Source organism: Phocoena sinus, chromosome 8, assembly GCF_008692025.1.
Source record: "Phocoena sinus isolate mPhoSin1 chromosome 8, mPhoSin1.pri, whole genome shotgun sequence".
NCBI lineage: Eukaryota > Metazoa > Chordata > Mammalia > Artiodactyla > Phocoenidae > Phocoena > Phocoena sinus.
Genome location: NC_045770.1, coordinates 59,583,172 through 59,606,057, shown reverse-complemented (window position 1 = coordinate 59,606,057; position 22,886 = coordinate 59,583,172). Strand labels below are relative to the sequence as shown.

General features: G+C 55.9%; 1 protein-coding gene across 9 annotated transcripts in view; it reads right to left on the bottom strand.

Moving 5' to 3' along the window:
* The window catches only part of PDE2A (phosphodiesterase 2A), a 102,267-nt gene that overhangs the window by 16,691 nt on the left and 62,690 nt on the right, over window positions 1-22,886 (bottom strand). For 8 of the 9 annotated variants that reach the window (XM_032640815.1, XM_032640818.1, XM_032640817.1 and 5 more), the window contains 4 exons: window positions 14,951-15,040; window positions 11,504-11,592; window positions 4,429-4,538; window positions 3,632-3,687 (listed from right to left, as the gene is read on the bottom strand). In XM_032640815.1, the coding sequence (XP_032496706.1) occupies window positions 3,632-3,687; window positions 4,429-4,538; window positions 11,504-11,592; window positions 14,951-15,040 (345 nt within the window). Of the gene's footprint in view, window positions 1-3,631; window positions 3,688-4,428; window positions 4,539-11,503; window positions 11,593-14,950; window positions 15,041-22,886 lie in introns of those variants that run through there. The other variant, XM_032640822.1, reaches the window with a different exon arrangement.

The window sequence follows — 22,886 nt, the reverse complement described above, 5'->3', positions numbered from 1 at the left end:
TCATCTCTCAGGAAAAGGGAAAGTTGGGACCTCTCTAGGGCTGTGGACTTCCTGGGCTGGCAAAATAGCCTGGTCCCAGTACAGAGCTGGGAGACTGAATGAGAGCCTCAGAGGGTTGGAGGGAAGGAAGGAATCATGGAGTCCTCCTCCACCCACTGGACGTACCCCTCTGTGCACACACTCCTGGGCTGCCTCAGCCCATCCCTACCCAGCATGTGCACAAACACACTACACACTTCATGGAGACCTTTAGCGCCCCCCAACACACACACACACACACACACACACACACACTCATACATTCACTGTGCCATAGAGATACTCAGGCATGTGCGTACCTGCACACACACACACACACACACACACGGTGCAGTCACAGGCTCGAAGACATCCACACGCCCACACCCACAGTGACTGCCATCCACACGTGCACATTCATACCCGTAAACACGATACTTGAGTTCACATACCCGAGAGCCACGCACACGCTTCTGCCCGCACCCCCAGCTGATATGCAAGCACAATCACCAGCACACACACGGCTCCCTTCTCACCAACAGGACATACTCTCGCACCTGCTCTTGCTAACCAGGGGGCGGGTCTGGGGCCCAGTGGGAGCACTCAAGAGTGGGCACTGGAGCTGCAGAGAAGGTTGAAAGCCCAGCACAGCTCCCACCCCCCACCCTCACCAAGTTCACCGTGGCTAATGGACACCACACCCCCATGTAAGGATCTGGTGCGCTGGCACAGCTCGGGGGAAGAGTGGGCGCAAATCACACATCAAATGCCTGAGACCAAGGGCTGCCTGCTCCTCAGAGGGACTTATTATCCCATAATTGAAGAACAGAGCCAAAGACTCTTCCCACACGAAGAATCCGCAGCTAAGGCACCTTGACCTGCGAGCTGCAGAGTCCCAGAGCTCAGCCAGGCAGCCCTGCACAGGACAGCATATTCCTCAGAGAGCCCTCCGCTGACCCATCTCTATCAGGCCCCAACAGTCCTTGCAGGGCCTGCTGGTTTCCTTGCTAGCACTTGCCATCATTTGCAATTCTCTCTTTATTTTGTTCACTCGTTTAATGTCCAGCATGCCCACCCCTCCAGACTGTACGGTCTGTGAAAGCAGGGCCCGTCTGGTCTGTCTCGGTCATTGCTGCTGTGTTTGAAGCACCAGTGCACAGTGCCTGGTGGTGCTCAAGAAATATGCTTTCAATTGATGGCTGGGTGAGTGGATGGATGGAGGGATGATGAATACAAGAGCAGAGACTCAGAGAGGGGAATGGGGCTTGTTGAGGAAGGAGCTGGTGAGTCAGCCCTCCCAAGAGATCTGTCCTGTGGCACCCCCTTTCCCCCTCTAGACCCTCAGTCCTCAGGATCTGGCAACAGCTGGGAGGTCTGGGGCTGCCTATGCTGCCTCTCAGAGGATGTGAGATCCTGTGGCCCCAGGAGCATGGGGGTGGAGCAGCAGGACGGGATCCATCAGATGTGTGGGGAGGGGGTGTCCCTCAGAAGAACATTTCTACTTGAGTAGGAAGGCTCAGGCTTGGAGGAGAGGCAGATGGCAAACAATCCAAATACCTTTCAAGAGCTCTTCACTGCCCAGAGTATTTGAGAAGGTGAGGGGACAGTAATCGGGAGCTTCTCTTGGCAGCCAAAGCCACAGGTAGCATCTTGCTCACCAGCATGCACCCCCCCTTCTCAGCCTTGCCGGGATCACACTCTTCCCCCAGCACTCCACCACCCTGCCTCTGCTCATGCTGGGCCCTCTGCTGAGAATATCCGTCTCCTTCTTCTCTGCCTGTTCAGCCCCTACCTGTGTCCCAAAGTCCCACTCAAATGCTGTCTGCGCTGTGAGGCACCTCCTGGTGCTCCAGCCTCTGCCACTAGAGCTCCTGCTGGCTGCATTCTTTCATTTGGCCAGTGGTGGTCTGAAGGTGACCCTGCCTTCCCCCAGACTGAGCTTCTAGAAGGCAGAAATGGGTCCGACTCCTCTCTCTGCCCCAGCACCTGTCCTGGGACAGGGCCCAGAGCAGAGTTTTGCTAGGGTGGGGTAAGTTCAACTGATCTGACCCTTCCTCTTCCCAACACACACACGCCTTTCCTACCCCCAGGAGAAGGCTGAAGCCTGGACTCCCGGCCAGACCTCAGCCACGGTGAACAATGGTCACAATGACCATCCTCCTGCCCACAAGACAACCTTCCAAGCATCTTCCCATTGCAGGGGCTGCTTCCTTACTGACCCAGCCCTCGCAGCCCCAGCACAGGAAGTCCTTCTAGGAACCTGGCACCCCCAGACCCCTTTCCATCAACAGAGGTACGCGACCGAGTCACTGCCTACCACGGCGCACCTCTGCACAGTGAGGGCACGAATGCTGTCCTCCTCCAAGCCACCAGCTCTGGTACAGACTGGGACCAAAGGAGGGAGCGAAGCTGCGCTGAGAACGCGGTGCCAACAGCAGATCCGTTCCCTTCAGGGAACAGAAGCTGGGGGTGGGGGAGCAGCTTTCGGGAGAAACCAAGGGGGCCGCATCCCCCTCAATCAGGCAGATGGGGCGCCGAGGAGACCAAGCCAAGTAAGTATCCCTTCCTTCCTCTCCTCTCCCCGGCCGTCCCCCACGCCCACCGCCCTCCCCCGCCAGCACCTGGGGAAAGGTCAGGCGCCTCGGAAACCTTTAATTCCCTTTTAATGAGGTTGGGAGGAGTCCCCCCCCACCCCGCCCACGCCGCGGGCGCACCGAGACCGGCTCATTTATCTGTCCGCGCCCCTGCTTGGAGTGGCAGCCGCCTCCGCGGAAGTCGATCCCCAGTGAGGGCGATTTGGGGGCGCTAACCCTTCGATTCTTAGGACTGGACAAAGATTTTGAGCACCCACTTCCACACGGGAGGAGAGACTGGAAGAACCTCAGAACCCGGACTCCGCAAAGCTCGGCCAACCCCACGGGGGAGCCCAAAGCGGGGAGCTCCGCGAGAGAGCAGCAGGGGGGCGCCCTGGCCCGATTGCCCGCCCAACTCCCCCCACTTAGGGTTCCCCCCTTCCAGCTGAGGCCCCTGCCCCTCTGTCACCCAGCTCAGGAAGCCCGCCCCCGTTGCCTGCCGTCTGTCCCAGCCTCGGACATAGGTCTGGCTGGGGCTGGGTGCCTTCCCAGGAGCCCTGCCCCGTGGGCCTTCTCTCCTCAAGCCGCCTAGCTCCAGCGACCCCAATCTCTGACTGACTTTCCCACACTGGCTCTGTCGGTGTCATATCTGCCCATCCCTCCTCAGTCCTTTCCCACCTCGCTGCATTCATGCCCTCTTGGGACACTGCCCCCAACCCATCCTGGAGGATACCAAAGAGGAAGTAGGGTCAGGGCTGTTTCAAGGGCTCCGTGGTGGTAAGAGTCCAGATAGGGCTTGTACATCCTTCCGCAAGTTGCTGACTGGGCCCGCGGCTTCATTCTGCCCATTCAAGGTGGGGCAGAGGGCTCCTCCCAGGCTCCTCCCAGATCCCCATTTTCCCCAGCTCCAGCCCAGCATGCTACTCTCAACACACACACACACACACACACACACACCCCAGTGGGGCTCCATCCAGTGCTCTCTCCCTTGCTCCCTCCCCTGCTCTCCTCTCCCCCATCCTACCCACAACTGCTCTTACCAAGATGACTGCTGCCACAGCCCCGGCCTCCTTGTCCACCAGCGGTATGACCAGCACTGAGGGGGAGAGGGCAATGAGGTGGTCCTGCGGGGCCAGTGAGGCTCAGAGATACTGAGCCAGGACCCAGGGAGGGAGACAAAGACACAGACAGACAGACAGAGGCCAGGACAGAGACACAGAGAGACCCAGAGACCCGGAGAGACAGAGAGATGGGTCTTGAGGCAGTGAAAACAATGACCACAGCAACGACCCCTGCATAGAAGGAAACCCCCTCACTTGACAACTTTCTCGTGATCCTCCCAGCAACCCTGGGACGGAGGGAGGCAGGTAAGGCTGAGCACCCCTATTTTACAGATTGGGAAACTGAGGTCCAGAAAGGGGAAGTGACTTGCCCAAGATCACACAGCAAGTCAGGTCTCCTGACTCCCAGTCTTGTACACTTTCCACATCGAGACAGAGGACAGAGACCTAGAGAGACTGAGACACGAGGCAGAGAGACATGGCGGACAGGGGGCATGGAGAGGAAGAGAAAGAAAAACAGACAGTGACAGAGAGAGCATGACAACTACAGCCCATCTAACAACCAGCACAAGCAACACCCCATCAAGGTAGGTTCTGTTGTTCCCATTTTACAGATCAGGAAATTGAGGCTCAGAGAGGTTAATAGCACAACAGAGAGAGAATTAGATGGCAGGTGTGCTAGAGACACAGAGCAAGAGAAAGAAGGAGACGGAGAGATGCAGACAGGGACAGGGGCCACAGTCCCTCCCTGCCCCTGCCCAGCTCCCAGCCCTTACCTTGGGTGTCAGGAGCCAGTGGAGCCACCAGCCTGGCCAAGGGCTTCCCAGGCATGTCCGAGGGGCCCAGTCCATTGCAGCCCAGCCGCTTCCGGGAGATCACAGCCTCTCTGAAAAGAGGATATGATTCTACCTCTCAGTCCCTGGATCAAAGAGGAACAGGCCCCAGCCTGGGGACACACAGTGGGCTGAACCCTGCACATCTGAGAGGATCTGGACAAGTTGACCCACTGCAGGGTAGATATGAGGAGGGCAAAAATAAAAGTCTCGGACCCTAACCCTCCCCTCCCCATGTAGAGAAGCAGGCAGCTACAGTCTGGCCTCTGGTGCCTCCTGCTGGTAGATATGGAGAAGGCACCTTCAGGATCTCTCACAAATCCCCCAGAGCAAGTAAAGCCAAGGCTCAGAGCTAGGCTGTCTGGGTTAAATCCTGCCACAGCTACTACGTGATCTCGGGCAAGTGACCTAACCTCTCTGAGCCCCCCAGGGAGAACTAGGGTGAAGAGAGTAGAATCCTAAGCATCAGCATCCTCAGGAAAGCAGTTCAGAGCAACTTCTGGTGTCGGCACAGGAAGGGGACTCCAGGAGTTTACTGGGCAATGCACGTCCAAGCAACTTACACAGAGGAACTCAGAATTCGCAGTGATCCTGTGGATTAAATATTACCATCCTTTCCATTTTTCAGGTGGAGAAACTAGGGTGCTGAGTGGTTAAGTAACCTGTCCAAGGTCCCACAGCTAGTAAGTGGTAGAGCCAGGATTTGAACCCAGGCATTTGGCCCCAGAGCCCATACTCCTGACCAGTACACTTGAGTCTTCCTAAAGACCTGAGGGGGTTGAGCCTCCAACAGGGACTGGCATGAATGTCGAGGAGGCAAAGGGCATAGGTGTGATGGGGGGGCAGGGGGAGGTGGGAACTGAGACAGTGGAGGCTGCAGTAGGAAGAAGAATGAGTTTCTCTCTGGTCTCACCACACATCCCACCCCCACTCCCACCCCATCCCCGCCTCTGGCTCTTCCTGCTTAATTAAGCGCCTGATTTTTCACCAAATGCCACTCCCTAATGATTAATTGTCCTGGGTTCTTCATCCCTCATGCTGCCTCCACTTAATTGTGTTTGTAGGAGCTGCCTGGCCTGGAGAGAAGAGAGGCTTGGGGGCCTAGGACTCTGGTGTGTGCATGTGGGGTCACTCAGGGTAGCCCAGCAAAGGTCAAGTGAGGAAAAGAGAGGGGACAGCCTGCAAGTCACCAGATCAGGAGGTCACAGCAGCTAGAGAAATCGAGGACCAAAGAGGTTGAATGCCTCAGTCAAGGTCACGCAACATTCTGAACCCAGCCGGTTCACTCCTGGCTCCTTGGTTCAGAATCTACAATAACCAGTGGTGCCTCCCACCTTCCAGCCCTCACACCTAAACCTTTAGGCTCCTGGAGGGCTGGGCTCCAGTTCTGAGCTGCCCAACTGTGCCAGTCACCCTAGGAAGGAATAGGGAGCTAGGGTGGCAGGAGGCAACAGCAGCCACATTTCCTGGTGACTAAGTCGATAAAGGCTGGGGCTTCGTGGAGGCAGGGGGCTGGCCTTATTGACCTTCAGCCAAACCCCTTCTAGTGGACCCCACCCAGTCACTTGGCCTTGGACAATCTGGTTACTGGGCAGCCACAAGGTGGCGCTGGTCCCTGCGCTGCTGGTCAGTAAGCGCTGCAGCTACATCTCACTAATCCTTGACTCCTCTCTTCCCACCCCCAGACCGTGGGCTGCCTTGGCCTCTCCCCTCCTCCTCCCGGGACGCTGATGTAGGAATTGCCCTCAGCCTTTCTTCTCTTCTGCACAGAACTCCTCTGTGCTCGTGGCCTCATGACTCTCCAGCCCCCCCATCTCTTAAGCTCTAGACCCCAGATACCCAAAGGCCTCCTGGAGGCCTGCCCTGGGTGTCCCTGAAGTTGCCAGAGGCCCCAAGGCCCGACTGGAACGTATCGTCTCCACCACTTCCCCCGAAGTAGCACAGCCATCCACCGGGCCCCCTGCGGCTTGTCCACAAACCGTCCCCTGCTCTCCATTCCCAAGCCACTGCCCAGCTCAAACAGAGATACCTCTCCCCTGAACCTGCAGCAGCCTCTCCCCTCGCCTCCTGCCTCCTGTCGGGTCCCTTAAATCCATTCCCCCCAACCAGAGCCAGGGCAAGTGTTCTCAACTAAAATACTTATGGGAATTTTCTACTTAAAGTCATTCCACATAGTGGTTATTTATTCCAGAGTCCATCTGGGTCAGGTTCCTTACTGAGGACTAAGAAGAGGAGGAGTGGTGTGGTGCGGGGAATGATGTACAGACCCACACTTGAGTGCAGGGACAAGGGCTCTGAGAAGGGAAGGAAGAGTGGGCCCCAGCCTACCCAGGTGCAGGACAGAAGTGGGGTCAGGGAAGGCTTCCTGGAGGAGGAGATGCCTGAGTTGAGTCCTAGAGGACAAGCAGAGCAGACAGGAAAGGATGTGCAGGCAGAGGGAACTGCATGGGCAAAGGCTCAGAGGAAAGAAAGAATGTGTGTCTGCTGGATGATCCAACAGCAAGGAGGCTGCTGTGGCCAGACAACAGGCAACAAGGCTGGAGACAGCCAGGGCCCTGAGGAGCTGGGCTTGATCCTGAGGACAGTGGGAGCCCTGAGAGGGACTTGAGCAGGAAAAGGTGAAGGTCAGGTTCAGTTTCAGGCTGATCGTGCTGGCTGCTGAGTAAAACTCTCACTGGAGAGGGAGAATCTGAGAGACAGAAACCGGGTCTCAGTGAGGGCCCCATAGTCTCAGCGGTCCCTGGACAGCAGAGTAGAGGCTGGGCTGGGGCAGGTCAACCTTGACTGGGTCTGATCTTCCACCAAGCACTGGGGCCTCCAAGGATCCTCCATCCTCAGGAGTCCCCACACCCTGGCACCAGGCCATGCTCACCTCAACCCACTCCTATATGAGCCCTTTTCCTCTGCCTCACCCTTCCCAGAACTGTTGTCTCCCTAGGGGTTTCAAAGATATCGGAAGGGGGAGGGGACTCTGAGGCTGTGTCTCCCCCACCCAGTTGGGGCTGGGGGTGTCATCTACTGCTCACAACCCCTATGACTTCTCCTCAACTCAGAGCCCCTGCTCTGCCTCCTCTCCCCTCCTGAAGGCCCCCTCCCCTGCCAGGCTGATGTTGGGGGGTGAACCTTGATGCTGGGGTCGGCCCCGCCAAAGCCCAGGGCCCGCTCCCCAGACTGAAGGCTAGTGACTCAGCCCTGGGTGCCTGGGTGGTCGTGGCTGCCCCAGTGAAGATAAAGACAGATGGGCACAAAGTGGGGAGATGGAACGGGTGTGGACTTTATGACAGTTCCATCCCTTTAACAACTATTTGCTTAGTGGAGAGTAGAGTCAATGGCCTGGAAAGAGTGCCAGGCCCTCTTCCACTCCTCTGAACCCCTTCTTAGGTGGGGACCCCTCCTCTTGACTGAGCTGCCCCCCACTCCAGGGGCCTCAACCTCACTCTCACCCTTTCATCTCTCTTGGAGACAAATTATGATTCAGGCCAGGACCCCGGACCCTCCTCTCTCGCTCCCTCTCCCTCTCCCAGAATGTGAGACTCCAGAGATGGGAAAAGACTGTTCTCTGTGTCCCTTGAGACAAATCAGAGGGACAGACAGATTCTGCAGTGATTGGTGACCAGGTCAGCTCTGAGGAAGAAATTTCTCGAGGTTGGGCCCTGGGCCCCCCAAATGGTAGCAGAAGGAGACCAACAGCTGGGGCCGGTGTGGGCGGTATCTCCGTTGCAGCCTGAAAGGCCCCAGATTTCACTGCACTCAGCAGCAAATAACCAGAGGCTTTAAGATGGCAGGAGACACAATGAGAAGAGGAAGGCAGCAGGGCTGGGGACTGCAATAGGCTGGGAGATTGGGGCAGCAAGATGAGTGAGGCGAAGGCTTCCAGGAAGCCTCTCACCCAGGCAGCCCTCCAGGATTCTCTCCCTCCAGCCCTGAAGCCCCCTTGCAGCCCTCAGGGTTCATAGTGGGACCATCCCTCAGACATCACACTGTCCCATCTTATCACCACGCAGAAGCGTAGACTGAGGCCCAGAGAGAGTGCATGAGATTGTGATTGCAGCCATGTTGTCCTAGCTCCCAGCCCAGGGTTCTTCTCGTGGACAGACCCATCCCTGAGGGAGGCTACCAAGACCCAGACACCTTTTCTGAAAACTGGATCCTCCTTAGTGCCGGGGATCTACAGAGCAGGCCTCCTAGCAGCCCTCTGGCTGGGCCGTGGCAGAGAAGGGAAATGGCCTGGTAGAGATGGAAAAGGTACAGGGAAGGGCTTTGCAGGGGAGGAAAGAGCACGAACCAAGCACAAGGAGGCAGGGAATCTAAAACACACTTGGGGGTGAAACGGCATCCGTGAGCTCACGGAGGGGTACGGGGCAGTGGCAGGAGAGGCTGGGTAGCTAATGGGGCCTCCCCACACCACCCTGGGCCCTTATCTGTCTTTATGATCCACCTCTACTTCACACCTGCTGCTGTTTGCCAGCCCTGCCGGCCCTCCAGGGCTGCCTGGAGGAGTGCCCCCTCCACTGGGGCATGGCCAGAGCTCAGGCTCCACCTCAGCCTGGGGCTGCTGCCTGGTCTCCTGATGGGGCCAGAGCCACAGAGGTCACCTCTGGAAGGACCCTGGTAGGGAAGTAATTTTCTCAAGGTCACCCAGTGAGTATATGTGTTGGGACTTGGGGGTGGAAAGCAGTCAGCAATCATTAAGCTCCTACTGTGTGCTGGCATGGGGTTAAGCCCTGGGCAGCTATAATCTCATTAAGCTAATAGACAGGGCCCACTGTTAGCTCCATTCCATAGATAAGAGAACAGGTTTGGAAGGGGATACGGTGGGGCAGGGATGGGGCCGGGCTAGAATCCAGGCCTGTCTGACTGCCATTCAAGTGCTCTTGCCTCTTCCACAAACCTCAGTCTCAGCCTGAGCCGAGGAGGTGGGCTCAGCACCAGACACACGGTGGGTGTGTGGGTGGGCACAGCACAGATTTCAGAAGAGAGGACTGGCCTGAACCTTCACCCCCAATGCCTGCTGGTGGGACGTCCCACTGCCTCACCCCTCTTGCCCCCTCACCTGCCTCACCTCCTCGGCCTCCTGGGATTTCTGAGCCCAATCTCCCAGCAGGCCTCCCCATTTCCACTCAACTCTGGGTTAATTGCATTGGAACATTCACTTTCAATTGCTTTTTTTTTTTTTTTTTTTTTTTTTTTGTACCTTTTCCAAAGGCTTTACTGAATCCGAGGTGGCTGGGGGCGGGGACATTGAAAGGGCTGCTGATGCAGAGGATCTGAGCCCCCTCAAAGATGCCTGGACCGCAGGCGGCACACCCCCCAACCTCCATCCCGTCCCCAGCTCACAGTAGAAAGCCTACGGGGAGCATCACAGGCTCAGGAGCAGAGCAAACCCCGAAGGATGCTCACCTCTTGCCTCCTGAGCCCATGATCCAGCATCCCTCTCCCAAAAGAGGCTTCCCAGGCTGCTTTGACGAGAAACTTCCTGGATCGGGCAAACTCATATTAAGCAAAGTTCTTGAGGATTAGGGGCTAATTAGGGAAGGCTCAGAAGGAACATTCTAGCATTTTTTTCCCTTAAGATTCCAAAGACCTCCCAGCCCTATCCCGCTGTCTTATAGATGGGACACTAGAGGCCAGAGAGGGGCATGGCTGGCTTGGTTCACACTGTCCTCGAGGGGAGGAGTTGTCAGGAGATGCTGAAGGGGACAGTGTCACCCACCACCCACCCCATGAGGGAATCGAATGGGAGAACAGGAGGTGGGAAGGCTCAGAGCTGTTGGAGGGGAGCCAGCCCCTTCCATGGGGAAGCGCCAGAGGAGAGAATTAGCGTCAAGGAATCCAGGGTTCCGAGTGCCAGGAGGGGCCTCAGGACCACCAGCATCCCCAGCATCAGGACCTCTGGCATTCTTTCCATGGCCTCTGTGAAAGGTGAGTATCTTGCCAGCCTCAGCTACTACCTGAAAAAGCCACATCCCTGACTGCTTGGCCTGTTGGAGTGGAGAGCTGCCTTCTAGTAACACCCCCGCTAGTGTCTACTCAGCCCTCAGCTCCTGACCCTGTGCTCTCTGGGCCCACAATGGCCCTGCGGTGCTTAGAAGGCAGTGCCCATGTCCTCCATGGCCTGCTCCCCTCTGGACCAGCACCCCTGCCTGTCAACACTTTCTCATCGGACAAGCTCCACTTCCCTTCACTGTCCCCTAGACAGCCAGGAGCCAGGAGACCGTGTCCCAGACCTGGCTCTGCCTCACACCAGGTATGTGGCATTGGACTCGTCTCACAATGTTTGCCCATCTGGAAAATAGGGAGGCTGAATTCAGTAAGCTCAGAGGTATCAAGGGACCATAGGGTGCTGAGCCCATGTTCCTAAAGTCTGTGATTCCATGTTCTATCATAATGAAAATAAAAACAGACATTTAGCATTCATTATGGATACAGTTTTAAGTGCATTGCATGTGTTAAACTCATTTAATCATCACAAGAATCCTCCCATAATAGTACTATGAGGTAAGTACTATTATTATTGCCATTTTACAAGCAAGAAAATCAGGACACAGGGAGGCTGAGTACCTTGCCCTAGGTAGTAAATGGGAGCTGGGATTTGAACCCAAGCGGTTGGGCTCCAGAACCCACAGCGGGACGCTGCTTCTGATCTCCCTATTCTCAGGGTTGACACCATGTGGGACCAGCATTCTGTGACTCCGAATTCTGTGATTCTGTGAGAACCTGCCAGGCAGTTCTCGTAGCCTGCTGGGGTTCTAACTGATAAACTGTAGCCCCAATCTTCTGAGACTTGCTCTGAGGAGGCTACAGCGATTTAGAACAGCTCTCCAGGAGAAAGCCTACCACTTAGCGCTTTCCCTGTGCCATCCACTCCCCCAACACAACACAAGAAAAGACAGTGGACCCGGCCACTGGAACCCCACCTGGCAGGGAGGCTGAGGTCAAGGTCAGATGGGGAGGGTCAGACCAGACCTTGTGGTCACCCTTGACTGTGTGAGAGGGCAATGGGTGGAGAACAGCTCACCGTACTTTCCCCTCCTGGGGCAGCTCATGGGGGGGCTCCTCACACACCAGCCGGGATTCCCCATCCAGCAGGTAGGTGTAGACAGTCTCCTAGGACAGAAGGCACTCATGAGATCCTGAGGAGAAGCCCTCCCAGCTGCCCAGTCCCAGCCTGACACGGGTCTGGATGACAAGGTCACGGGCATCTGTTTGTCTGTCTTTACTCCCCAGGTGATCCTAAGTGCGGTCAGGGTAGGAAGGTTCCCTTATGACCTCAGCACCTCACTCTCTCCTCTTGGAGGGGTTCTGGGCAGGCAGTGACCCATCACCCTGCCGGCTTTCCTTACCTATCACTCCACATCCAACGCGCTGGGGAGGGTCTGAAGGGCTGAAGGTACAGACAAATCGCCCCAACCCCACAGTCCTGAGATATCTCCCTGCCAAGTCTCCAGCCTCAGCAAACAATAACTGAGTGTCCTCTCAGGGCCGTACTGCAGGAGAGGCTCAGAACACCCTGGAAGCTTCCCTCCTACCTCAGATACACAAACAACTCTACAAGAAATCACAAACTATGACCCAAGCCAGGAGGACTTCCTGGAGGGAGTGACTTTAAAGTTGTAACTGGAGTGGGAATTAGACACATTCAGGGAGTGGGTGAGGCACAGAAGAATGTCTTCTGGGCCGAGTAATAGGTATGTAAGTGTAAAGGGCCCAAAGCATTGACAGACCTGATGGTGGGGGCAGGGGGCACCGGAGGTGGGCTTGGGGTCAGCCCAGTGCTGAGCTGGAAGGGAGCTGGGGGAGGGTGTTAGGGGGAGGGGCTGCTGCTGGGGAGGGAGGGGCTGGTGAGCCCTGTGAGACAGGAGCTGATTTGTATTTTGGAATGATCACTCCCCAGAGTGAGATCAAAGCTCTGGTCGAAGAATGTCAAGTCTGCAGCTTGTCAATCCACCCTCCCCAAGGGCCCAGAGCAGTCCTGCCTTCAGTTCCAGACCATGTCCTGGCAGAAGCACTTGCCCTCACTGACCCACAGGAGAAAATCCACATTCCCTCCAAGCAGGACTGGCTACACTTAGGTACCCACAACCAACACAACCTGCAGAGCGTCTCCACTGCCCGCATTGCAGGTGATAAGGGAGATGCAGAGGCTCAGCAGAGCCTACACCCCATCGAGGGGGCACCCCTGTGCCCAGCTAAGTATGCTGAGAGGTGTTGTTTTCTCAGTGGGAGAATGGAGAGCTCTCCTCTCTGCTAACTGTATCAGGGAGGGCTTCTGGAGGAGGTGACATTGCAGCTAAATGTTAAAGGCCCACCCTCAGTAAGTGTGGAATCCTTCTCAGCAGAAGCAGTTGCCTTTCACCACTGTGACAGTCCACAATCCGGTCAGACACTCTTGTTGCCTGTGGCTGTCCCCAGCCAGCCCCTCACCCTCTCCCAACCCCCAGGCGATATCCCAGTCTCACTTCAAGAGAATCTGAGCCAAGCTTAGTGGTGGCGTGGGCCGGAAATGATAGGGCCTGAGGAGAGTGAGAAGGGCAGACACAGGAAGACCTGGAGCCCCTCTGTCCTCCTGGGTGAGGGTATAGCTGAGGAGCTCAGGGATGAAGAAATCAGTGGGAAGGAAGCCACCCAAGCCTCATCTGTCTCCAGCCTCCTTCTTTAAGCAGCCCAGGAGGGGCCTAAGGGATTTGGCCTCCCAAAGAGGTTAAGACACTACCCAGCACCCAGGGTCACACAGAGAGTCCTGCCCTGGCAGAGAGAGCGGTGGGCAACCTGAGGGTGGGGAGGCAGGAAGGAGCCTCCCACTCCCTCCCTCACAGCCCTCCGGGTTAAAATTAGCTGAGTTTATTGCAGAGAAGAGGGAACCATTTCAGACACAGCAGCACCATCTGCATTTGGGGTGCCTGCCACAATGGGTGCTGATGAGAGAGCCAGGTGCCAGCAACTCCCCTCCCTGGGGGTGCGGGCGGGTAGGGAGACCCCTCCCCCATCTCCTCCCCCCTCCCTAGGGGTAGAGCAGACCTCCCATCTCCCCACCCTTTTTGGAGGGCTGAGCCCCTCCATGCAATCAAGGCAGCAGGGCTCTGCAAAGTCAGGGCTTCCCTAGCTCATACAGGTCTCCGGGGTGGGCCGAGGCAGACATTTCCCACTGTCCCAGGAACCTAGTCACCTGGACCACAGCTGTCTTCCCAACCCCCAGCTTTGGGGATACAATTAATCCAGTACAGGGCGTCTATGCTGGCACAACCACCAGGCATCCTGCCTGTGAAGACTAGGCCAGTCACATCCTCCTCCCCACTCCCAGCGCAGCCTCGCGGACGCTGACCTGCCATCCTCCCCACCTCCTCTTTTCCAGATGTTTCTCCACCCCAGGCCAGATGTTGCCTCAGTCCCATCTCTGGGAGGATTTATTTTGGGAGCCAACATACCACCCACTTCCTACCAATTTCACAATCAATAAAGCTCACTCATTAGCCCTCCTCCTGGGCTCTGAACTTCCAGGAGGTTTTGAAAAGGCAGAGCTGAGGAAAGGGGATGGGGGTGCTTAGGTGCCAAGCCCCATTTGTTCCTGTCATGCTGTGTGACCTTGGGGGAAGTGCCCTCCCTCTCTGGGCCTCGGGTGGTTCATCCATCCAGCAGATTCAGACACAAGGGCTCTGCTGGTGGCTGATGTCTAGAGTAGGGGAGGGGACATTCTAGGCTATGAGGACTCAGTTTAGGCATCTCCTCCTCTATGAAGTCTTCTATGTGCCTTAGGGTAAGTCAGAGCCTCCCTCCCTGGACTGACAGTCCCTGCTTCCCTCTATCTGGCACAGCTGAGACACTTCTGCTTTGGGTCTTGAGGGCCAGTTTATCCATGCTACTGCCTAAGGGATGGACAGTGGCCACTGGAGCCAGGTTGGGGAGTGGCCTGGGGCAGTTGAAGAGGGTCACAGTCTCCCCCAGTCTGCAACCTCATCTGTGGTGTTGGGATGGGTCAGAGAGAAGCTTAAAGGTTTCTAGAAGACACCTTGTCCAGCCTCCTGACTCCAGACAGGACACTTTAACTTGGCACAGATCCATTCATCTAGGCTGAGCCCCATTTCAGCACCTCCCAGAACTGGCATCAAGGAAGTTCTGCATGTCTACTTTCAATCCTTCCTGCTGTACATATTCCAAAGCCCACCTGACTCCACTATGTCCTAGCTATTATCCTAGGTGAATCCATTCCATTATCTGAGACATGATCTTTCCAATTAAGCTCTAAAGCTCTTTTTGTCCCAGACATTCCAGGATTCCTATATAAGTTCATTTTGGGGGCTTAGCTTCAGTCCTCCTCCTCCAGGAAGCCCTCTCAGAACACTCACCCAAACCCTTCACGGGGGGAGGGGGGGGCCCTGCTGCTTCTTTCCTTCTCAACCCTGTAGGTACAGCAAGGAGCTGGACAAAGGTTTAGGGGTGCAGGGGAAGCGTGGGACAAGGTACCTACCACTCTGGGCAGCACAGCTGACAGGGCCTCTTTGACAGCCCATTGCAAGCCTGCAATGTCGATGACGGAGCCCAGGCTCAGCAAAGCATCCTGAAAGAGAGGAAAGGGCAGTGAGGGCCTTTTCCAGGCAGGCCAGGGCAATCCCCCTACCCAGGTGGCTGGGAACACAAATTCCCAGCTTAAACCAGAGCCCAAGGCTCGCAGACACTTGAATCCCAGGATCTTAGGATCTCAGAATCCAACCAGTCTTAAGGCCCTAGAATGTCCAGGTCCCCTCATCTTACAGATGGGGAGACTGGGGCTCAGAGAAGGGCCAGGGACTTAGCAAAGAACTCACAGTGAGTCAAGAGGTCAAGTCTAGACTAGACCCCAGGTCTCTTGTCCTTCAGACAAGGACAACTCAGGAAAGCAGGGAAAGTACAAGCTTCCACATTAATACAAAGCAAAACGAGCAAACAAAAAACCCCACATTTGAATCCTAGCTCCACTATTTTTAGCAGTGGGCATCTTGGTCAAGTCACTGAGCCTCAGTCTTCTATCTGTAAATTGGGGGCAACTGAGGCTATCTCCCCCTACAGGCTAATGTGAAGATAAAATGAAACTGAGTCCTAGAAGTGCCTCACAGGGTGCCCACACACATAGGTGCTCAGCTAAACATTTGCTGAATCTGAGTCCCACTCAGTTTCCTGAGGAGGGAGGTGGTTCACACAGTCTCGTTTGTCAGCCTAGTGAGGGGCTGGGAGTAGCAAGAATCCAAGGCGTGCATGAGCCCACAAGATGCGAGAAACACGGGCCAGCCCCTGGCAAGATAGGAGGAGAAGGAGAGATCAGCCTTGACTGCCTCACAGCCTTCCCGTCCCAGGAACAGTCCCCGTCCTTGGAGAGCCGGAACAGAGACAAGAAAGGTCCCTGCTTCTCGCTCTATTAACTTGGCCAGAACCATGGGGATCAAAGAGAAAGGTAATGGAACAGAGGATCCAGGGCCAAGGCAGAATTGTGACTCATACCATCCACTCAGCTATGCCTTCCCCACTAGCCCCTGGAAGTTCTTTCTGATGGCTTCCTTGTGGATGGCTGAGTTCATAAAGCAAAGTGATTAACTGTAGGATGCAGGACACATGGCGTGGCCCCATTCGTGTGAAAGTGGTATGAGATTGAGGGTCTTAGTGGACCACAGGCTCAGCATGAGCCCGTAGTGTAAATGTGGCTGGTAATACATTAAAATGCTGAAACTGCAGGCCGTATTAATAAAGATCCATTAACCTAAATAGAGAAGATGAGAGTTCCTCCACTGATTCAATCATCCCCAGTGCATTGTGTCCCAGGTAAGACCAAGATGAGACTCTTTCAGAGGAGGTGACCCATGTAAGGAGGGAACTGGAAATCAAGTCCTGCATGTCACTAAGCTTGGAGAGTCTAGGGGTGCCTAGCCTGCAGCAGAGCAGAACCCAGGGGTCTCAGTATTTGACTCCAATATCTCAGGCTTCCCTGGGCAGGGGGACTGGACTCTGTGGTCCTGGAGACAGCCTGGAGACCCATAGGATTTCACAGGAGGCTGGCCTTGGCCCAGTGGGATGAAAGAACTTCTTCTAGGCAGAGCCACGCTGCACAGGCAGAGGCCACCAGGAGAGAGGAAGTGAGCTCCCCATACCTGGGGGTATGCAAAAATGGCTAGATGCCCATTTTTCAGACTGGCTACAGAGGGGAGTCCTGCACTGGGGTCCAGATGAAGCCTAGGGTCCAAGCTTCAGCTCCAGATTTCACCTTGCATCTTCTTGGCTTCAATTTCCTCCCCTACCCCACCTCCCACTCCCACCCAGTCCTGTGTTGGGCTGTCTCCCCCAAATGCTCACTTGGCATTGCTTTCTCGAGCCCCCAACTCCTCTTTTATCCCCCTCACTGCTCAAGTGAAGATACATTTTGGTCATGAAGATGTGTCTCCATCCTAGGACATCAGAAGTTGCACATTCCAAACAATACAATCCCCAAATTGGATCAATTCTCCTTTGACCCTTAGGCACTCCTCATCACAGTTCACACACCCTCAGCACCACACATACCCAGCCACACAGCCACAAACCTTCACATCCTCTCAGAAATACCCCAGCCTGCCTTCAGACACCCTCCAGGTACACGTACAGGTTCACACAGGTGCAGCTACTTCCTTATGGAGTCACAAGGCCAGGACTCAGCAACACCTGCACGCACAGTATACACATGGGCTATTGTGGCCTTTCGAGGTCAATTCTGCAGACTAAAGCAGGGAGGAAGAGCTGATGCCCCAAATAATCCCCAACTAAAATCTGTCAACCCAGGCTCCTCAGACTGGGGTTCCCAGGGCTCGGCTCCAGAGGTGGTGCTGGTTTAGGTCTGTTCCTGCCTGGAGACAGTGGGGATGGACAAGCTAAGCCCTGAGGGGCCCTGCCCTCCAGTAGAGTTTATGTGTATAGTGTGGAAGTTGGAGAAGAGGGGCCAAGGTGATGGAGTAAGCTCTCAGGTAGGCGGAGACATTTCTCAAAGCCATAGACTTGGGACAGCTAAGTGTCCCCATTTGACAGATGAAGAAACTGAGGCTCAAAAAGAAGCAATGCCCCATCTGTGGTCAGCCAGCCAGTCAGGGCAGAGCCAGGTCCAGAACCCACGACTCTGGATCTCCAGCCTCTCTCTTGCTTCTGCTCTGCACCGACCCCCAGCTCCCTCCTCAGGGGGCTTAGAGAGAATAGTTTGTCCTTTGTTCTGATTGGTGGCTCCTCGACCTGCCCTTTACTTGGATTGGGGAATGCCCTGAATTGTCCTTTACTGGAATTGGTGGGTGCCTGTCTGGCCTTTGCTTGGATTGGTCAGTTTTCTGTGACTCCTCAGGCAGAGGGCAGGATAATGGCAGTGAGCGGGGGGGAATGGAAAAGGAAACTTTGGGAGAGTTGGGGCAGCAGCGGGGAGGGGTCCTGAGTGGGCTGGATGCAGACATGGCCCATGAAGCCCGGAGCTCTCTGCCTGGCATCCTTCTGTCCACCCACCTCCTGGCCCTGCCCTGCCTGCCCCAGGATGGCGGGTGTTGAGTGCAGGAACCACAGCCGGGAAAGGCCACTTCATACCTGGCCTTTAAGACTCGCTCACATGCCACCTTCTCCTTGAATCTTCCCTGATCTCAAAGCAACTTCACCTCCTGCATTAACTCAGGGAGGAAATAGCTCAAATTCCAAAGTCCACGGGGGGGCGGGGCTCAGAGGACAGAGCGGCTGCCCCAGTGAAAGGAGAATCAATGGGGAGCAGCTGAGAATGGGAAGTAGGGAAATTCCCAATTTGGAGGCCCAGGTGGGGACTAACAAAGCTCAAGTCAGAGGTTAAAACCCCAGAAATCTTAAAAAGATGAGGAAAGGGAAAGTACAAGCAGAGCCATACATGTTCTCACGAACGTCTACACATGTCATACACATACATACTGCCATGCACACACCCTCACACAAACACGCACACACACGGATAAAAACGCAACCCTATATACAATGCACACATAAATATGCACTTAGGCATGCACACACACGCACATGCAAACACACTCACACACACAGCCAGGCTCAGGGTGAGGCGAGAGAGGTCACGTTTCCTGCTTTTGCAGCTATTCTGAACAGCCATCAGTATAAATATCAGCAACACAACCAGCAATCCCAGACTCCAGAGGAGAATCTGTGGCGTGTAGAAAAGAGCAGCGATTTCCAGTCCTGTCCCGGACTGACTATGGAAGCTCTGTGTGGCCTTGGTAGGCCCCTTCCTCTTCTGAGTCTCAGTTTCCTCATTATTAAAAATGGGTCCTTCCAACTTGCAACATATAGTTCTATGATTTTGTGTTTTAATTCAGTGAGGATGGGTGGATGGATATGTGAATGGATGGATGGATGGAGTGGGTGGATGGATGGATGGGTGGATGGAGCCTTTCTACTTTCCCCAGCTCCCTACCTGCAGCTGTATTGTTGGAGGTAGGTCCACTCAGCACTACAGACAGTGCCACTCCCACACACTAATCTTTCACCTCAGATACCAAGAAAGGGGAGCCTGTTCTGAGTGAGGGCTCCTCTGGAGCCAGCGTTGGGGCTGGATCAGCCTTTCTGCACTCATTTGGACAGGGGAGAGGGTCTGGACAAAATTACTTCTAACTCCTTAATGGATTATATGAAGCCAGAGACCTTGGCCTTATCCCTTCTGGAGCCACTAGCACAGGCACGGATGGCCTTCTTGAAGGTCAGTGTCACTGTCACAAGCTAGTTTCCTGCCTTGTCTCCATGAGTCTCTATGTCTTTCCCCACCTCCACTGACCCTTCTATTGCTCTCCCCGCTGCCTGGAACCTAGAGCCCACCCCTCGCTCTCTGGAGGGAAGCCTCCTAGTGCCCCCACGGCGGCCTAGAAGAAGGTAGTAACATCAAACCCAACACTCAGGGGCCTCCTAAGACAAGCTGTGTTACTGGGACTGGCCATACATACTGACTTACCCAGCTCTGCCTGTGCTAGGTCCTGTGTGGCCTGGGGTTACGGGCGCCCTCCCTCTCTGGGCTTTGGTGTCCTTTTCTCTAAAGGGGGGACCTTCAAGATCCCCCAGGACTTTGGAGTCCCTCTCCCTCTCTATTCCTCTTTCCTTCCCCCTGGGGCTGTGTCTGTCTCTCAGGCTCTGTCTCCCTGATCTCTCCGAGTGTGACGTCTCGCTCCTTCTCTCCATGCTTCCCTCAGTTGACGCCCATCTCTGTCACAGGCTGCTCTCCTGTCTTGTCTCCAAGAATCTCAATGCCTTTTCCCACCTCCAAATCCTCTCTCCTCTCAGATGGCTTCTGCCCTCTCTCTCCTGTATGGTTCTGCCCCTCCCCCCAACTCCAGGCTCTCCTGCCCACTCCTCCCCCAAACCTCTAAGTGGTTACCTCGAAAACTTGGGGAGAAAGCCCCTGACCCAAGATAGGCACCCACAGGACAAGGGAACCCAGGAAAGTGGCCATGATGAGAGAAACCAGGGGTGCCAGGGCAGATGCCATCTATTATTCTGCTTCCTGCCTCCCATTCTGGTGGGCATTATACACAGCTTCTTCTCTTCCCAGAGAACAGGGCCTTCAAGGGCAAAGGCACACATCTGTCTCTGAGCCCAGCATGTGCCTGGCACTTGTAAGCCCATCTGCTCCGCCGGGGTGACTGGCAGAGCTCCCCCAAAGGAGGCCTCCTGGAGGCTCAGGCCAGAGAAGCCCCTGTGGGCTGGGCATCAGACCCCAGCCGAGCCCGAGCACCCCAAGCTTACTCTGTGACTCTCACCGTCCTCACAGCGTGTCTGGCCCTGTAGAATCAGGAGACAGCCAGGAAGCAGGAGAGGCAGCCCCATCTCCTCCCTCCCCTCCTGCCGGCCCAGACCTGCCACCCGCCCAGGAGCTGCCTCTAACAGACACCGGTGCCTTAAATATGCCAAGAGCCGCCCAGGGGTGCTAAGATCTTGCAGCCCCAGATCTCCCCTCAACAAGGCTGAGCTGGACCAGGGGCAGGAAAATAGAGGAAAGAGGCTTGGTGACCCTTGGGAGACCTGATCTGAGGAAGCGACAGGAGAGAGACCCAGGCCACAGTCGGACAAGCTCACATGTCAGGGCCCTGCTTGAGTGGGGTATCAGGCTTTGGGGGAGAAAAGGCACCTTTCTCAAGCACCTACTGTGTGCTAGAGGTGTCCATCAGTGGTTCTCAACCTTGACTGTGCACCAGAATCCCCTGGAGGGCTTGTTAATATCCAGCTTGCTGGCCCTACCCCCAGAGTTTCTGATACAGTAGGTCTTGGATGAGGCCAAGAATTTGCATTTCCAACACATCCATAGATGCTGCTGCTGCTGCTGCTGCTGCTGCCGCCCCAGGGACCACACTTTGAGACCCAGCGACACACACTCTCTCTCATCCTCCTACCAACCCTGGGAGGCACCTGTGCTGACCACACCGTTTTAGAGCTGAGGAGACTAAGGATCAAAGGGGTGGGGCCTTGCTCAGGTGAGAATGACCCAGCTTCTGGCAGCAGGTCCGTGCCACTTCCCTCGCACGAGGGGGTTCCTCAGAGAAGGTCCCCAGAGAAGGCAGAGGCAGGCGTCCTGGAAGGAGCGAGGGGGGACAGTGGGGTGACATGGGGCCGGGGTGTGTAGAAGGGGCCCAGCCCTCAAGGAAGGACCTGCCCTTCCCCCTTCCTCCTACCTCTCCTTCTCTTCCTCTCCTCCCTCCTCTGGGTCCCCCCTTTCCCCTCCCCCACCCCTCGCAGACTCTGGCTTCAGTTGTTACTCCAACAGGGCCGCGTCCCCAGCCTCCGAGCCACACTGGAGACACGTGCACTGTAGAATACACCTGAGCCCGGTCCTGGCGCTCCCCCACCCCGTCCCCCGACCTCCCCGATGAGCTCGGCCCCATCCTGTGGGCTCCTTCCCTCCAACATTTACACACAGCTCCTCCCGGGACCCTCACCATTTCTAAGCTGGTCTCAGCTTTTACTCTAGCTCCTGCCTCCTCCAAAATGCCCTCCCAATTGTCCCAGGCCCCCCTGGATTCCTCAAGGGCTAGGTTTGGGGTTGGATGAAGGAGAAGGGGAAGGAATTGGGGAGGGAAGGCAGGGATTGTATGAACGGTCAGCTCTCCGAGGACCTGACTCGCTGGGCCCCCTCAGTCCCTAGCACAGGGTCTGGGGTGAGGAAAGGATGGGGCGGGAAGAGGGAGGGAGGGCAGAGCCCAGTGTGCGAGGGGGAGGATGGTCTCGGGGGGAGTCCAGGACAGGCTCAGGGCTTCTCCCCTAGCTCCCCACGTCCCGCTGCCTCATCCGCAGGGCAGAGCCAATAGCTGCGTCCACTCCCATTGCCCACATTCTTCTCGATGCCACAGTCTTCCTCCCCAGAACAGCAGCAAAATCCCCTCATCACTGCTGTCCCAAATACCTGATGCCTCTCCTGTCCTTGATTCCTGGGCCAAGGGCCCGTGTGGGCAGAGCTCGGCACAGCGGGCTGGCAGGTATAAGCTGGCTGTGAGTCAGTCATACCACAAAAGAGAAGCCTGGGCAGGAAGGAGGTGGGCTCCCCGACCCCAGTGGTGTGCAAACAAGGACAGGGGCCCTGCTAGGGAGTCTGTGCCATGAGAAAGGACTTGATGAGCCTGGCTGGCCTCCAGCTCTGGGTTCCATGACTCTTAATGTCTTCAAACCCTCCTCAGCCTCACCGGCTCCGTGGCCTTCAGCGTGGGCTGGGAGCTGGACAAAGCAAGTCCAGGAGCCTCTGAGAGGCAGGCACAGTGGCCCAAGCTGGAGAGGAGGATGGAGCTGAGTGACCCAGTGGACTAGCGTCAGAAAAGAGTTAATGTCTCTCAGGAAATGATGGCTTAAGGAACGACTGGATACACGAATGAATGAATAAATGAGCCTCCCACCCCGGGGCTCGTACAGCCCTGTGCTCCCCACGATGGCATGGCATGCAGAGTTGCCACTACTGCCCATCTGGCTCCCCGATCAGATTGGGGGTTCTTAGAGGGCAGAGGTTGTGCCCTATTCCTCCTGGGGACCCCGGTATCATACAGCCTGTCACAGGTGTCAGGAGGTGTTTGCTGAACTATAAAATGATAGCTGGACTCCTGAGAACCCAGGGCTGTTGGGCTGTGAAGGGTATATGCCATTACCAAGCAGAGGGATGGACCCCATGACTCCCAAAGGTCCCCAGGCCAGGGAGACAGCTGCACCCTCTCAAAGTCTCCCAAGTCTGGCACAGTGACTGTCTTACAGGAGCCTAAGGTATGAGGGTGCCTTGTGCTGAGAACTTTTGGCAACCTTTCCAAGGCATCTCTGCAGGCCAGGAGGCCCTTCTGCCTCAGGATCACCTCCCAGTGCAGGCAGGGTAGGGGACAGCATGCCAGGAAGGAGGGGCTCTTCCCTGAGGGGAGCACTATCTTTATCACCTT